Source organism: Thamnophis elegans, chromosome 4, assembly GCF_009769535.1.
Source record: "Thamnophis elegans isolate rThaEle1 chromosome 4, rThaEle1.pri, whole genome shotgun sequence".
NCBI lineage: Eukaryota > Metazoa > Chordata > Lepidosauria > Squamata > Colubridae > Thamnophis > Thamnophis elegans.
In genome coordinates, this window is record NC_045544.1 from 76,402,047 (window position 1) to 76,418,309 (window position 16,263).

The following is a 16,263-nucleotide window of genomic DNA, read 5'->3' on the forward strand; positions in this document are numbered from 1 at the left end:
CTAGAGTTAAATCTGGGCAGATGTAGCAATGACCAAGCACTCTCTGAGGCTGCGGCCTTTAAATAACAAGCACATTGCTTTAAGTGCATTGTTTTATTATATCTACACTATAAAAGGCTGTCTTCCTTTATGGCATTGTGTAATATACTGTAAGGGGACCAATCTAAAGATATAACTATTGTATGTTTTAATACTTCCTTGCTTAGAAAGAAGCAATACATCCTTGTTTAGAGAAAAAGTAACCATGTCTAAAAAGTAAAATTCAACATTTTTCCAGGTACTAATCAATTTGGAAAAATGTATAAAGTGATGTCTTTAATATCTGATTGTGCAAGTGCTGCTTCAATGAACTATAAAAAACTGTCCTATTTCATTTTGTATAATGAAGTAAATCTGAACAAGAACTGCTACTTTGTAGAAATCTTGTTTTAATGTCAGTATTGTGTTTTTTATATCTTATATGACTCTAACAGTCAGCTTCACACAAGAAGAAATTCTTTTTAATACTTGAACAGTAACAATATTTTGCTATAGGTGATTCAAGCTGTACAGAAACTTTATTGGTTGATAAAGCATTTTCTGAAAATATATTGCTACGTAGTTTAATTCAGACGTTCCACTTTCTTCACAAATTGTCTGATGTCTTCAGCCAGGAGCTCTGGTTCCTCAAAGGCCGCAAAATGCCCTCCCCTGGACATGTAGGTATAGGTGACAATGTTCTTAAATTGCTTCTTTGCCCAGGAGCGTGGGCAATGAAGAAGTTCATTTGGGAAGGCAGCAATGCCAGTTGGAACAGAAACTTCAACCCTGTGGTAGAAGAGAACATATCTAACATATCTAGTTCATTAATTACTAGATGCTATTTTCTCTTAGTTACATTGGTGTCAGTATAGGTGCAAGATGGTTTGGAGAATCTATATTTTCACATATATAGCTGAATTATTAATCTTTTATCCCATTTTAAATGAACAATCTGCTCAATAGTAGCCTTTGAATGTCTTTTTAGAAATTGGGACTTAACATTCTCTGGGACATCTTATAGCAAGGATGTCAAACTCAAGACCCGTGGGCTGGATCTGGCCTGCAAAGTGCTTAGATCTGACCCAGGGAGCCGTCCTGGAAACAGCGAAGGACCGGCCTCTGGTGCCTCTACCAGCAAAAGCAGAGCTCGGGAGGGCTGCATATCGTCCTCCTGGGCTCCATTTTCGCTAGCAGAGGGCTGCAGGACATAGAGCTCCCCCCACCCCCGAGGTTAAATACAACCCTGATGCTTCCCTCAATGAAATCAAGTCCTACAGAATTAAACTCTAGGCATTCACAACAGGTTTCATATGAGCAAAGTAATTTTGATTATGGCCCTCACTTATCAAACCAGAAAGTTTCATATTTACATCTAACTTAGTTTCAAAGCCAGAATAATTTCTTCCTTCTTACTTGGCATCAGGAGCATTACTTGGATCCTGGGACATATTCTCTTTATAAAAACGCATTGAAGGCACAATGGAGGAAGTCACCCAATAAATCATGACATTTGTCAGAAGTTCATCCAGAGAGTATTTCCTGAAAAGGGGCATCACACTTTATTAGCAGATCTTAAATGCACATTCTTAGTTCACATGTGTAGAGCACAGAGAAAATAAATGCCCAGCAACCATTGGCTGATGCTAAGAGAATACAGAGGATTAAACAATTGCAAGTCATCTGATATAACTTGCGACTGTTCATTTTTCAGCAATATTCTCCAAATCATTCTAAGCCAGCAGTTATATTTGCAATTTCTCTTCTAATGTATAGTTATTATACATAATCATACCTTTCCAAATTCCCATCTTCCATGTTGAGGAATGATTCATCTGTCCATGTGGAAAACTTCTCTAGGATGTATGCAGCAAGACCTACAGGGGAATCATTCAGGCCACACCCTAGGTGAGAAAAGCAGCACATTTACTTTCATATTACTTGCTTACATTAGAGTTAGAAGCTCTATTAAAAAGATTCGTGAGCAAGAATTAGGGCTTTGGATTCTAGCCAATTCTCATTTTTTATTACGGTGGCTTAACTCTTTGTAGGTATGAAACTAACTTGGCTGAAAAAACTTCTCAAGTATAAGAAATATTGAGTGTTGGGTTGCTGTTAAATACAGCATACTAACTCAAAGCATCTGGACACACTTCCCCTCCATGGAAATAAATAATATTTGAATAGCATTAATAGGTTTGAAAATGTTTTTTGACTTCCATTGTCTGGAGATAACATGAACATACATAATTCAATCTGTAATGTATTACCTACAGCTGAAATAATACAATTTCAGATTTATAGAACTCAACTTAGTGAATTAAACTTGAACAAGGATATCTAGGAGTTGTGAAGAATTGAGTTAAAAATGGCTTAGAAGCATCCCATCAAAGTATAGATTTGTTGCAGATCTTGGTATCTTTCCAATACTGTAGTCATAATGTATACTTTTTAATGTAACAAGAGTAAAATGTTAAGTTGTGATTTAAATTATATGTATTTGTTGTCATATTCCAACAATCAAAAAGGTGATTGCAATCCCTTGGTTTAGATTATGTGTATGGGACATGGAAGATAATATATATATCTTCTTGGGTAGGAGAGAAAATTGAAAATGCTTTATGACTGTGAATCTGCAATTTGGAATTAATTTTATTTAATCCAGCCAAATATTCAACCTATCCTTTGTGCTTATATTTGGTTTCAGTTGTTTAAAATGCGTTATGAAAAAGATAAAGATTTCCCCTGTCCAGTCATGTCCGACTCTTGGGGGTGGTGTCCATCTCCATTTCCTAGCCATAGGAGCCAGGATTGTCCAAAGATACTTCCTTGGTCGTGTGGCTGGCATTACTATATGTTGAGGTGCATGAAAAGCCATTACCTTATCACCAAAGTGGTACTTATTTATATACATGCCTTTGCATGGTTTCAAACTGCTGGGTTGGCAGGAATGGGAGCTAATCCTATAGCAGGGTACTTGGGTCTTGAACTGCCAATCTTCCGGTTGACAAGCCTAGCATCTTAACCACTAGACCACCATGCCCCTTTAAAATTCTATTGCAAATACAAAAATAAACATGTCTTGATTTTGAATTTTGTTTTTTAATCCAAGATTTGTGGGTAGAACCACATGACTCTGAAACTTATGATTCATTGCTTCAATAGGTGCTTCTTGCTTTCCTTAAAAATGTTTTATACATTAAATTCAGATTTGTTTCATCTGATGTCTGAGTTTTTGATCTTTGATAAAGGATTGAGTTTACAAACCTGCTGTATCTGGTTTGGTGGCTTGGATGTGCATATACCCAGATTCACGCAATATATAAAATATGTGCTTAAAAAAAGGGAACATGCGCCGTGCGTCTTCTCTGGTTAGGCCCACCAGAAATGGTACATAGGCTCCCAGTAGTATATCTATCATGGCTGCCAATCCCATTTTCGATATAAAGATCATATTGACATGAAGCCCTTTTACAGATCTGAAATCAAGAAAATGAAGGTTATCCCAACTAAACTTACTGGGTGGTAATTGAGACTCATTAGTAAGTGTGCATAATATAGCACGTTTGAAACAGCAAAATAGGGAAGAATGTTAAGAGATGTGAGAAAACTGATATTGACAAAGGATGTAAAAGGCAACTAAAATTATTGTTTTGTTGTAATCTATATATATAAAAGGCAAATACCACTCACTCATCACGAAATCTCCAGAACCGTAAAGCTTATAAACTTGAAATTTGGCATGTATGTTCCTCTTGGCTTCTAGGTACTTGCTAAGAAAGGATTTTTTGAAATGACCATCGGATCATTAGTATTTCTTATACAGTAATTAACAAGCTTTGATGCTAAGGAGTTCTACTCCCCCTCCCCACCTGAAAAGAACTCTGTTCCAACTGCCAATTGCCTTATATTAACACGCTCAGATGCTAATGGGTTAGACATTCTACTCCCCCTCCCCACCTGAAAAGAACTCTTGCTTCAACTGCCAGTTGCCTCACATTCCGTTACCTCAGTTCAAACTGGCAGACGTTCCACTCCTCGACTCAGGAGTGGTCTGGGGTTCCTTACAGTACTAAACATTGATACCTCACCAAAATGTCTACGTCTTCCACCTATGGAACTGCTTCCAGACTCAAGGCAGCGAGAATTATATTCCCTTATGTGTTTCAATCACCGACCACCACTGAGCCAACGGGTTGTGAACCAAATTTCTCCTGCATAGCCCGATCACATAGTTCCGTTGCAAAGCATGTGTATCCAGCTAGTATCTGATATTTTTCAGTTGCTTCTACTTATAGTTAAACAATCTAGAAATTCTTCATGAGGAAAAAAAAAATTCTTCATGGGGCTAGAATCCCCAGTCCACTTTTTAAAATTATTTGTTCTGATAATTTAGCACAATATTTTTTTTCCAATATACTGTATGTTATCTCTCCAGGAATAGATTAAAGACTCACAACATAGAAAAACGGTTAGTACAGCTATATGATAATGGCTGCAACTTTAATTTGCATAGTAGAATCATTCTTGTAAATTAAACCACCTGCTTTTCAGCAGTCCAACTAAACTAAATGGTGAAAAATTGATAGTGCATACATCATCTAATCTCCATACCATGGATATTGTAACATTCCAGTTCCTGTCATATTATATAAGTAAAAACACCGGAGCGAGTGACAGAGAGATTCCAACCACTTACTTTGGCAGCATCTGTGCCATGTTCTTGGTGATTCGGGAGCCCCAGTCTCCACCTTGCAAGTAATATTCCTGGAAACCCAGTCTCTGCATCAGCTTGTGAAAAATCCGAGCAGTAGCTACTGAGTCAAAACCTGTTAGTTGGGATAAATGTGATATTAAAATGTGTTTGTCTTGAACTTAAAAAATAAGCCGAACAGAATAAAATACATATCTGACATCAGAAAAGTCAATATTCAATAAGTGTATACGAAATATTTCAAACTTACAGGATTCTGGAACACAGAAACTACTAAAAATGATTTTATTATGACACGGCTGAGTTTAATCTATGGCATGAATAATGATGTACCTTTTATCACTTGTAGCGCTTGTTAGTTCATAATGCAAGAATGTATGTCTCCCAAGAGCTATTACAGGTAGTCCTCGACTTATGACCATAATTGAACCCAAAGTTTATCTTGCTAAGTGAGAAATTTGTTAAGCGAGTTTTACCCCATTTTTTAACGATCTTTCTTGCCACCTTTGTTAAGTGAATCATTGCAGCTGTTAAATTAGTAAGACCGTTGTTAAGTGAATTTGGCTTTTCCATTGGTTTTGCTTGCCAGAAGCTCACAAAAAGGGATGATATGACCCCGGGACACTGCAACCATCATAAATGTGAATCAGTTGTTAAACATCTGAATGTAAATCACATGCCCGGGGGGATACTGCAATGGTTATAAGTGTAAAAAATGATCATAAGTCAATTTTTTCAGTGCCATTGTAACTTCAAACAGGCATTAAATGAATTGTAAATCGATGACTACCTGTATATATAGGCCAGATTACCACTAGATGGCACAAGTAGACACAAGAACTAACTCTGCTGCCACCTAGTAGTTGTGCAACATGGATTAAGCAACCCTAGTCAGAGCTAGTAATTTGCCAATAGCAATAGCACTTAGACTTACATGCTGCTTCATAGGGCTTTACAGCCCTCTCTAAGCAGTTTACAGAGTCAGCATATTGTTCCCAACAGTTTAGATCCTCATTTTACAAACCTCAGAAGAATGGAAGGCTGAGTCAAGCTTGAGCCAGTCAGGATCGAACTGCCAAACTGCAATCAGCCAGCAGTCAGCAGAAGTAACCTGCAGTACTGCATTCTAACCACTGCGCTACCACGGCTCATAAATAGTCTGTGCCTTTTGCATTTCATTTCTTTCTTACCTCATGTCGATAATCATCCTATACCTGAAGAAATAGTCCATCCAAACTAAGGTCATAATAAATTCACTAACTCTTAAAGTGCTATAAAACCGTATTGACATACAGTTTGTCCAGCCACAGTGCGTCCAACATATTACTCCATGTTCCTCCATAAAGAAAAAAAATATCACACTAATTATAATAAATTAAAACCATTTGCTAGGAAAATAACTTACCCTTCTGGTGGGGAGGCTCAGAAAAGCCATAGCCTGGGATGGATGGACAAATAATCTCAAAGACTACATCTTCGCTGTTTGAAAGATGACTGGATGGGCCAGTAAGCAAAGGAATGATCTTGTAAAATTCATAAAAGGAGCCAGGCCAGCCATGCACCATCAACAAAGGTCTGACAATTTGGTCTTTTGAGATGTGAGATGGTTTCACATGAATGAAATGAACTTCTATCCCTGTTGGAAATTCAATACAATGAATAGTGAGTGCTATATTTGATGTAGTGGTGAATGAAACTGGGAGACCATGAGTTCTAGGTGTGTAATGTCCCGCAGTTATCTACGCATTAATAATGATCTAGTAATATTTCCTTATACATTTTAGGGACCTTTCCTTACATAATTGGTATTTCTTTCATACTTTTGGATTCTAATTTCTGTTTCCGTTAGCTGGCAATTGCTAAAGCCAATCCCACATGAAAAAGTATTCAAACCTTCTTGACTTTAATTGTCAATTTATTTATTCCTGCACATTGTAATATTTATTCATTTACATATCTCTGTTTTTCCACTGTTGTGCAAACACAATTCCAGTAGCTGCTAATATGTGTAAAATTAAATATATATTATACTCCCTTTCAAATAGCCAACAAAATATTTCTGGTTTTAATTCCATATCTTGCTTTACGATTGCTTCTAACCACTAACTTCTGAATAGCTACTTGGACCGACCTAAGTACTAATTCATAATTTCATATCCGGTCACATGGGCGGCAAGCCACTCCCATCCGGTCACATGGGTGGCAAGCCACTCCCACAAAGGAGGCCACACCCACAGAGTAGGTTCCAACAATTTTTGAAACCCACCACTGGTTCTAGTCCTGCTTTAGGCACAAAGCCAGGTGCGTATCCCTGGGCCAGTTACTTCCTCTCAACTCTAAGAAGGAGAAATGGCAAACCACTTCTGGAAAACCTTGCCAAGAAAAATGCAGGGACTTTTTTCAAGCAGTCTCTAAGAATCAGACACGACTGAATGGAACAACAACAACAAAAACTGCCTACTGTATAGGAGAAGAAGTTTAATGTGAAATTCAGAAAACAGGCAGGACACAAGATCTTTGTTCCATTACAGGAGAGCTATATGTAAAGCTCAGTGGGAAAGTATTTACCTTCAATAGTAGTTTTATAATGTGGGTACTGGTTAAGGATTTTAACTTGCTTCTGCCAGTCAAACTGATTTCTCCAATAGGAGACCACTTTCTGTAAATAGTTTGAGTTGAAACCATAATGAAAGGCAGCTCCCTCTAATGGTGGTGTATAGCGGGTCTGGTCAAGCCGAAGGTATAAATCCTAAAGAGAGAGACAGATAATATTTTATGGGGATGATATTATAGCAGGTATTTTAAGAGCATGTTCTTGCTGGAGAAGGCAGCCTAAAAGGACAGCTGTTTGTCATTTTATTTGAACCCATGTAACGCTGGACAGATATCACTGCATGATATTCTATATCAGGGGTGTCAAACTCATGTGGTCATATTGTCATCACGCAGGGGTGAAATGCTACCAGTTCGGGCCAGTTTGCCTGAACCTGTAGTAAAAAAAATGCTTAAAAATAGTAACAAAAGTTCTGATGATCACGCAGCATAGATGATTGTCACAGCTGATCGTCGGAACCTTTAAAAAAAATTCCTTTAAAGCATTTTTTTTACTACCTATTCACACGAACCAGTACTAAAAAAAATGCTTTAAAAAGTAAAAAAAAAGTTCCGACGAACAGGTGTGAGCTTGTTGCCAGGGCCATTTTGTGTGAAGTCCAGCTGCTTTTGCACCGTAAAGCCGTCAAGACTTGGCTGTTCCGGCAGGCCTGGGGCTGATGAGTTCCCAGCCCCACTCGAGTTGTTGCGACTGTTGTGAAGTTTTCTTTTTAATCTGTTTTTTGGATTTTGTTTCTGTCTTGTTTGTTTTCTTTGTATTGCCCCTATTCCCTATTGGTTTGTTAGCCGCCCTGAGTCCCTTTGGGAATAGGGCGGCATACAAGTTTAATAAACTGAAACTGAACTGAACTGGGTGTGTCAGTTGTGCAGCTTTCGTGTTATTTTTGTGTAAAGTGTGATAGTTTGGCCATGAAGCCATGCCCACCCAGTCACATGACCACCAGGTCATGCCCACCAAGCTATGCCCAGAGAACCGGTAGGGAAAACTTTTGAATTTCACCACTGTCGCCACATGACATCTCTCAACTTTTTCCCCTTTGCTAAACTGGGTATGACACATCCAGCCTGTGGGCTGCGAGTTTGACACTCCTGTTCTACGTAGTAAGTTATGGGACCCATAAGTAGGCATACAATCTACAAACTATAATATATGCCTTATGTATATTCGACATGCCAAATTTAACATAGTTATTATATAGTGTGAGGTAAATGATGCACAATAATACACAAGACATGTTGATAGTTAAGTTGCAGTCTGCCATGATGGGATTGAAGCCCTGCCTTTTCCCCCCAGCAAATAAAGGGGTTATGTGAGTTGGTTATGCAGTGGCAACCACCATCTTGACTTCTCTAATTTTTCATGTGATTCATCACTCTGGCAGTATAGTTAATTTTCAAAGTCTCTTGAATTTGCTCATGTTTGTTCATACCTCGATTTCTTTCTCAGAGGTTGTCACTTGGAATGGTCTAATGGTTTCATCTTCTTGACTTCTTGATGGTTTTTCACCTAAGCCCCACCATCCCTCTCCTATTTCTAGAGTCTTCGTCCTGCACCTTGTCAGGAGCCAGTAAATCATGAGGCTTCCACCTCCTATAACACAAGACGCTGCAATCACATTTTGCTGAGATGTGTCATAAGACCTATAAAATAATCAAAATAATCTGAGGTAGAATCTGAAAGGAGCTCTGATTAAAGAAGAAAAATGACATTTGCAGCCAACCGCTGCAGATAAAACAACAAATTCGTGGGAGGTGGGGGGAGTTTTCCATGATTTAAAACATAAGTTTCAAGATAACAAATACTTGAGATAGTACGGATTTTATCTGGGCAGGGATGTTGGAGAGCGGATCAAAAGGGGCAAGATGACAGCCACAGTCATGAGATCAAAGCTCTATACTTTTTATATATCTTGCATTGAACGCATGTTAGCAATGGGATGGGACTTCAGTCTTCTGGCCACTTTGTTTTTAACCTTTCTTTAAAGACATCACTGCATCTTCATACATTTCTGCCACCCTTTCATGCTGATGCTTGCTACACAACAGAAATGGTGAACCCAGTTTTTATCAGTACGGTAAGTAGTGGCTACCTGGGATAAAAATTTAGGAGAAAACATACAGTGGATAAAGTGCGTAAGTCCTGGTTTTTTTTTCTTGATTGATATAAGGACAGACAAGTTTGTTCTATTTATCTATACCCCTAATAAACCCAAAGCATAAAACAGCTTGTCCAAAATCAGAGTCTACAGATTCAATGATCAAAGAGCTTGATCATACTGAGTCCCAGCTACAGGCATTACCTAGATCAGGGGTGTCAAACTCAAGGCCTGGGGGCTGGATCTGGCCAATGGGGTGCTTAGATGTGAAGGACCAGCCCACAGTGCCTCTGACAGTGAAAACGGGCTCCCAATCTTCATTTTCAACTGGGACAGCTCCTGCAGCCCTCTACCAGCGAAAATGGAGTCCGGGAAGGCTATGTTATCACTGGCAGAGGGTTGCAGGAGGCTGTCCCAGTCAAAAACGGAGATTGGGAGCCTGTTTTCGCAGGCAGAGCACTCGGGCCACCACAGTCGCCCCTGACACAAGTGATATCAAGCTGGCCATGCCCACTCTCGTGACACCCATCCCAGTCCCTCTAGGTCAAACCCAACCCTGATTCGGCCCTCAATGAAATTGAGTTTGACACCCCAGACCTAGATTAGTATTTCCCAAATGTGACGACTTGTTGATATGTGGACTAACAAACTTCAATAGATATTAATCTGCACCTGTGTAGAACTTCAAAGTATTGGGTGTAGAAGCTAGCTGGGTAAAGAAACTTGAAAACTTGTAGTGATTTATAATGCTGTTAGTTTATTAAAGGTATCGGTTTTAAAGCTTTGGATTCCCCTCCCCCCCCATGATCAACACAGCTACTATGTTTTTTTTTTCTCTCCAAATTTTTAGTAATAAAAGGTGAAGACTTTCAAAAGCATGTAAATTTCAAAAAACAAGAGTACAATCTTTTATGGACAATAAGTAAGTTACATATCATGGGGGCAAGTGTGGTATGGTGAGGAGATCACCTACCTTAAAAAGAACCTTAACTAAATGAGTGATCTGTTAAAGCCAAATGAATAGTGCACATTTCAATTTTGAAACCTTACTCCAGTATCTTCTGCAAGATCTCTTCAGACAACTATTAACTTGGTACATTCTTTTGGATTATACATTTACTTTTTTTGCAATAGAAAAAGCTTGAAACTGCCCTTTGCCCTGGGATCAGTGGCATATGAAGGAAAAAACAACAAAATTATTTTAGTTTCCATCCAAGCAGAGAGAATAATAGCATATCTTTCTATTGAGTGATTGGGAATTTAAAATGTTTCCTCTTCTCATCTTTAAACTTAATTCTAAGGTGTTGCTATTATTCCCAAACTTTAATCGAATATAGGAAAGACAATGACTTATATAAGATCATTTTTAAAATATTATTTGGTGCCTTCCTGGCATAGGGAAGGAACCTTCTATTTTCTGTAAGGTAGCTGGAAATATTTCATGTAAGGGCACTTCTCTAGGGCAACATTTCCTTAATCTTTCCAAATCATTTTGAAGTTAGCAGTGTGATTGTCATTCAAACTGACCAATAGTGGAGGGGGAAAATTGTCATTTACTTCTCCCATTCCTAAATAATCATGGATTTTGGATTAAGAAGATTATTCTTTTCTCGCTTGATTTCTTTTCTGGTTCCCTGCAGGTTCAGGTTCTTCTTTTTTTTGGGGGGGGGGATCAACCAAATATTGATCCATTGGTTGTGACAGAAATTGACCAACTGGTTTGTTGCCTAAGCCTGACATTATAGGCTGAGAAAGTGTGACTGGCCCAAAGTCACCCAGCTGTCTTTCATGCCTAGGGTAGTACTAGAATTCACAGCCTTCTGGTTTCCAGCCTAGTGACTTAACTACAAGAGAAAAAAACTGGGTCTCTCTTGTTTCACTTAATATCAAAAAGATTTTTTAAAATAGTAGTGTCCTCCAGAACCTATCCATATGGTTTGATTAGGAAGCTGAGTCCTACATGAGCTTGATATTTGTGGGTCCCATTGCTAATCTTTATGCTGTCTCTGCTGCTTCTGTATCATTTCATTAATAAATTGAGTTATTCTGATTATGAAGTTAGTTTGAATATATAAAGCAATTGGATGGATTACCACCCTTTTGTACATTATCACCTGGCAATGAAAACATCACCCTCTCACTCTGTACAGGACTAGGTCTAACCACAGAACTCTGTCATTACTATGCTCTTTTCTATATCCTACCGCTGCATTCCATTTAATTGCATAAATTTCTTTTAAAAAGTCAGTCACAAATGGAGCTAAGTCAGAAATAGAACTTTTACTTATGATACCTGCCTTCCCTGCTTCTTTTCTTTTTGACATATATGCGATAAAAGCTTATTTGCAAATTCCTTTGTACTACTTTCAGAGCCAGAGGGATAGGGGAGGGGTTGGTGTCATAGTTCCATTTTTACATGCTTTTGCCCTTGCACTAAATTGATAAGAGTTTAGGGAGGTAAAATGCTTAGCACACTGAGCAGTTTAGCATTATTGCATAATTGCGATTAGCCTTAGCGTCAGCAAGGCTCTATCAGTCTTTTGAAAGACAAGGGCAGAATGGCAGGTGAAAAAGCTGACCACAGATCAAAGGGGAGGTTCTGTGTATATTGCCAATATATCCTGCTTTGATCTCATTCAACTAGTGAGTGCTGGACGTGGCCGCTGATAGCCCTTGGAGGCTCCACCTTCTTCTGCCATGTTTCTATGATGTTGTTTCATCTTACCACAGGCCATGAATAAATCAGGCTTATCATCTAGTGATGCTTAAATATTAAAGTGCCAATAGCAATCAATGACAAATGCAATGTATGCAGTTGTGGGATCCTGCTGGTTTAACAACTGGTTCGGTGATCATGTGGTTCGTGTGCGCGCTCTGCGCGCATCAGCGGTTTTAACAAAACTTACCTTCCATGTTACTTCTGTGGAGTAACACAGCTGAGGCGCGGCAATTTGCTCTGCTGCGCGAATCAGTTGAGAGGATATAGGTAAGTAAAGCACAGGGATGGGCGGGCGGGCCAACCTGATTGTTGGAGCTGCATTCCATTTAATTGCAGTTCGCTCCCCAGCTGATCTCCAGAGCTACCGGTTTGCCTGAACCGGTCTGAACCGGCTGAATTTCACCCCTGAATGTATGTAAAATCTTTTGTGCTCTTCTTTCCCCTGATTTGGCCTCACATTATCCTCAAAACTGAATAAGGTTAAATTAAACCCAAAACCTTAGATATGAGAATTCCAAAGGCTGTCAAGTCATAAGTAGTACTGTCAGGTTACACAATCTTCTATTGAGGACACTTCAATTTGAATTTTTACACAAAATCAAAGGTGGAGCTTGGTAGCCGCAACTAATTCTCTGATTCTATGACTCCACCTTTTTGAAGGATGTGCTTGAACCCAGGAGCCTGGAGGTATGATAAGGCAACGAAACTCTTAGTGGAAAATTGGGCTGTCCAAGGCTACACCTTTGTGAAAATAGGATAGAATAAAATAATATAAACCCGATTTTGTTCCGGTTTTTATTTAAAAAATTGTCATGCTATAAGAAAAACATAAGTCTCTTTTCTTCAAATGCACCAATATTATGTGGTTGGATAGATGCAAATATAGAACTGAAGTAATTCAAAGCTGCCAGGTAGAGGTGTCCACAGGGGAGCAGTTTTGAAGCTGGATACCTCTCACAATACTGCTAACGTAGTTGTAGATGGTTGAGTTAGGGAAAGAGAGAATGAATGCATATTTCAATTTATAGGATAGGAACAGAGGTGGTATTCAGCAGGTTCTAACCAGTTCTGGAGAACCGATTTCAAATATACAGGACTAGGGCTAGAAAAGGCTAGTTTAAGCTCCTAAACAATCCAATATTTTATTTTGTTTAATATGGATGTTGCTCAATTCCAATCAGCTCTCTGTGGCTCACAATATAGCAACATAAAACGTCTTAAATATTTTATAAACTGAAATGACTTTAAATGGATTCAAATTTCCTCAAACTTACTTCTTGAAAATTTAACACATGGTGTGTTTCCAGGTGCAATTCAAGGAACTGAACTGTATATTGTATTTTTTTCTTGTTAGAGTCAATTGTTCAAGACAAGCAGCCATAGAAACTGAATAAAGTATGTATGTATGTATGTATGTATGTATGTATGTATGTATGTATGCATGCATGCATGCATGCATGCATGCATGTTATGTCAAAGCACCTGGTATGCCCAAATATGGGAGGGAGCATACTGATTCCCTTAACACTTATTTATTTCCTTGGCTCAGCTGATAAGGGAGGAGAGCTTGTGGTTTAGTGGCTAATACAACTGCCTAACATGTACAAACAGCCCAGGTTCAAATCTCAGTAAGGGTACGGCTAGCTGATGAAAGCTAAATTCAAGACTTTACAAAACACGAACAAGTTTGGGCATATCCTAATCTCTGGAGGCTGTTTGTTCAGAAGGGTGGGAGTTACAGCTGAAAAGCCATCACTCTTAGCCAGCTAACATTACTTGGTTGTTGGAACCTGGAGCATGTCCAACCTGCCTAACCAGATTGGATGAGTAAAAACAATCAAGAAAAAACAATCCTTCAGGTAACTGAGTCCCAAAGTCACAAAATGTTTTGAAAGTGACAACCAGAACCTTGAATTGCATCAGGAAACACACTGGTAACCAATCCAGCTCACGGGGTAGAGTCAAACATCCAATACTTTTTACTACCTGGGCAGCTGCATTGTGCACCAGTTGAAACTTCTGAAGGCTGTTGAAGAACAACCTCATGTAGAGCATTGCTATGGGTTACACACAAAAAATATCTCCAAATAATTTAGCGGTTCAGAGTCCTTCAGCACCAAGGAATTTTAGGAATGTTAATTTGAAACTGACTGCAGGTTAACTTTCTCAATATTTTGCAAAGGGAAAACAGCGGTATGGTTCTTCCATTATATCCTCAATACAGAATGTACTTTCCTTTGTTCCATGCATATACTATATGCACGTTTCATTATATCAAGGATTTCTCCATCATGGTTTCTGTGCATGTTTACATAAGAGGCAAGAATTAAAAGATACATCTGTAGCCTGAAGTTGCAAGCACTGCAACTTCATTGCTGCATAAATAAAATCTTATCGTTTTTATCGCACCATTTCTGTCCACAACAATTAGGAGTGGCTGCTTTTATATTAAGGATCTCCCCTCCCCTCCAGCAGCAGTACAACCAGTGCTTCTTCACTACTGGAGTAGCTTCCTTAGTAGAAGTCCAGGCAATTGTCAACTGTCCGTCACTCAAATGCTACCCCCTCCCCAGTTTGGTTGCCGCTTTTTACACTCACCGGACAGTCTGCAGAAACTGCTGCCACATGTCTGCAACAAAGAAGAGCCACAAATGAATTCAATTTAGCTTACGCTGGGTTGAAGTAATTCTGGATACTTCCTGCTTCAACTGACCTCTGATATGTGGCTGAAGGCTATAGATTATCAAGTTAACATAGTCTTTCAGCGCCACCTACCGTCTAAAACTTGCTTCCATGGTTGCTCACGAAGACACATCTCTTGGATTCTATGATTATCCATTTATTTCTCAAAGAACTTGAGCTGTATTTCTCAAAGCCACCACCAAAGAGGAAGATAGGTTATATTTAAGGAAGGTCAAGTTCAAATTCACCCTCAACTATGGAAATTCATTAAATAGCTTTTGGCAGGTGACCATCATTCAACTTACCGCAGCCAATATTTTGTTTTTTTGGGGGAAAATGAAGGAAGGAGTCTTGATGAATCCCATTCATTTTGTTTTCTGGAGTAAATGCAATATATAAATCTAGCAAATAGATCAGCTGCAGATGTCTATCTGCATTCTCATTCTTGGCTTTTGTACACCACCCAAAGTTGATGGGTTGTTTTTTTTTTGTGTGTGAGATGGGTGGCTATACAAATTTGATAAATAAAGTCATGGTGGAACCATGTCAAAAACACATTCTAATCTTGGTATATATATCTGGTGAAAGCATCTCAAAATATCCTACCCTCTTCTTTTAGACAAGGCGTTTGAGACCTTTGATCATTTTGTTACCTCCCTTTGAACTTTTTAAAGTTTTTATATATAGCACCTTAAAACAACAGAACATGAAATTGATTTTGAAGGAACCAGGTTAATCTCCAAAACTGAACACTTCAACAAGAGAATAATTATGGAAGCCATCGAAATAAAGAAACACCCCCACAAATGAATAAATGTGACGATACCTCCCGCCTACCAGACATCTGGAAACTAGCCCTAGTCAACAAACAAGGCTCAGCCACGAAAACCGACACCGGACCCAGAACAACACAGGACGCCACCACCAATCACTCTCACCAGACTCAAATCCAAACCCATCTCATAGACGAAGTGCAACCACCATCCAGAAACCAAACCACGGTGGCATCATCAACTGCTGCACCCCCCTCTGACCCCCACACAAAGCAAACTGACACATGCCATGAACACATGGCCAGACCGCAAACTCAGAGGCAAATGAAAGCCTGGGATGTTACATCACAGCCATCTGCTCAGGACATTACATCACAGAACTCAGGAGGTTACAACGCAAAGGCTCAGGATGTTACAACGCAGCCAACCTCCCAGGATGTTGCAGCACAGGACTCAGGATATCACTACACTAGAGCTCAGGATGTCATCACGCAGCCCATTGTCCAGGTCGTTACAAAAGACTAATGGGCACACAGCTAGTACCTAAGCCACACAGGATGTTATGAAACAGCCGACTAGTCTGCATACATTAACTCCATCAACTAATCAAGATGTAACAACACAGCCAACCAACCCACTTACAGCAAC

General features: G+C 39.1%; 2 protein-coding genes across 2 annotated transcripts in view; one reads left to right on the forward strand and one right to left on the reverse strand.

Annotated features, from left to right (window-relative positions):
* Positions 1-408: 408 nt before the first annotated feature.
* On the reverse strand, positions 409-14,873 carry LOC116507137 (epoxide hydrolase 1-like). Its single transcript, XM_032215085.1, has 9 exons — positions 14,759-14,873; positions 8,776-8,986; positions 7,301-7,481; positions 6,138-6,368; positions 4,718-4,847; positions 3,286-3,497; positions 1,814-1,922; positions 1,435-1,560; positions 409-807 (listed from the first exon to the last, which is right to left on the reverse strand). The coding sequence occupies exons 1-9, from the start codon at positions 14,785-14,787 to the stop codon at positions 603-605; spliced, it is 1,434 nt and encodes a 477-aa protein (XP_032070976.1). The 5' UTR covers positions 14,788-14,873; the 3' UTR covers positions 409-602.
* Positions 9,882-16,263, forward strand: part of LOC116507141 (MAD2L1-binding protein-like) — an 11,135-nt gene continuing 4,753 nt past the window's right edge. Inside the window, exon 1 of the mRNA XM_032215088.1 lies at positions 9,882-12,427. The gene's annotated coding sequence lies outside the window, so the exon portion shown is untranslated. The remainder of the gene's footprint in view (positions 12,428-16,263) is intronic.

What these genes read in the sequence shown, in the direction of transcription:
- LOC116507137 (XM_032215085.1), bottom strand. Translation starts at nt 14,787, where the DNA reads ATGTGGCAGCAGTTTCTGCAGACTGTCCG. An exon ending in CAGTTTCTGCAGACTGTCCG is followed by an intron (nt 8,987 to 14,758) that starts GTGAGTGTAAAA and finishes ATTATTTTATAG; the next exon opens with GTCTTATGACACATCTCAGC. An exon ending in TGAGCCTCCCCACCAGAAGG is followed by an intron (nt 4,848 to 6,137) that starts GTAAGTTATTTT and finishes CCCAACTAACAG; the next exon opens with GTTTTGACTCAGTAGCTACT.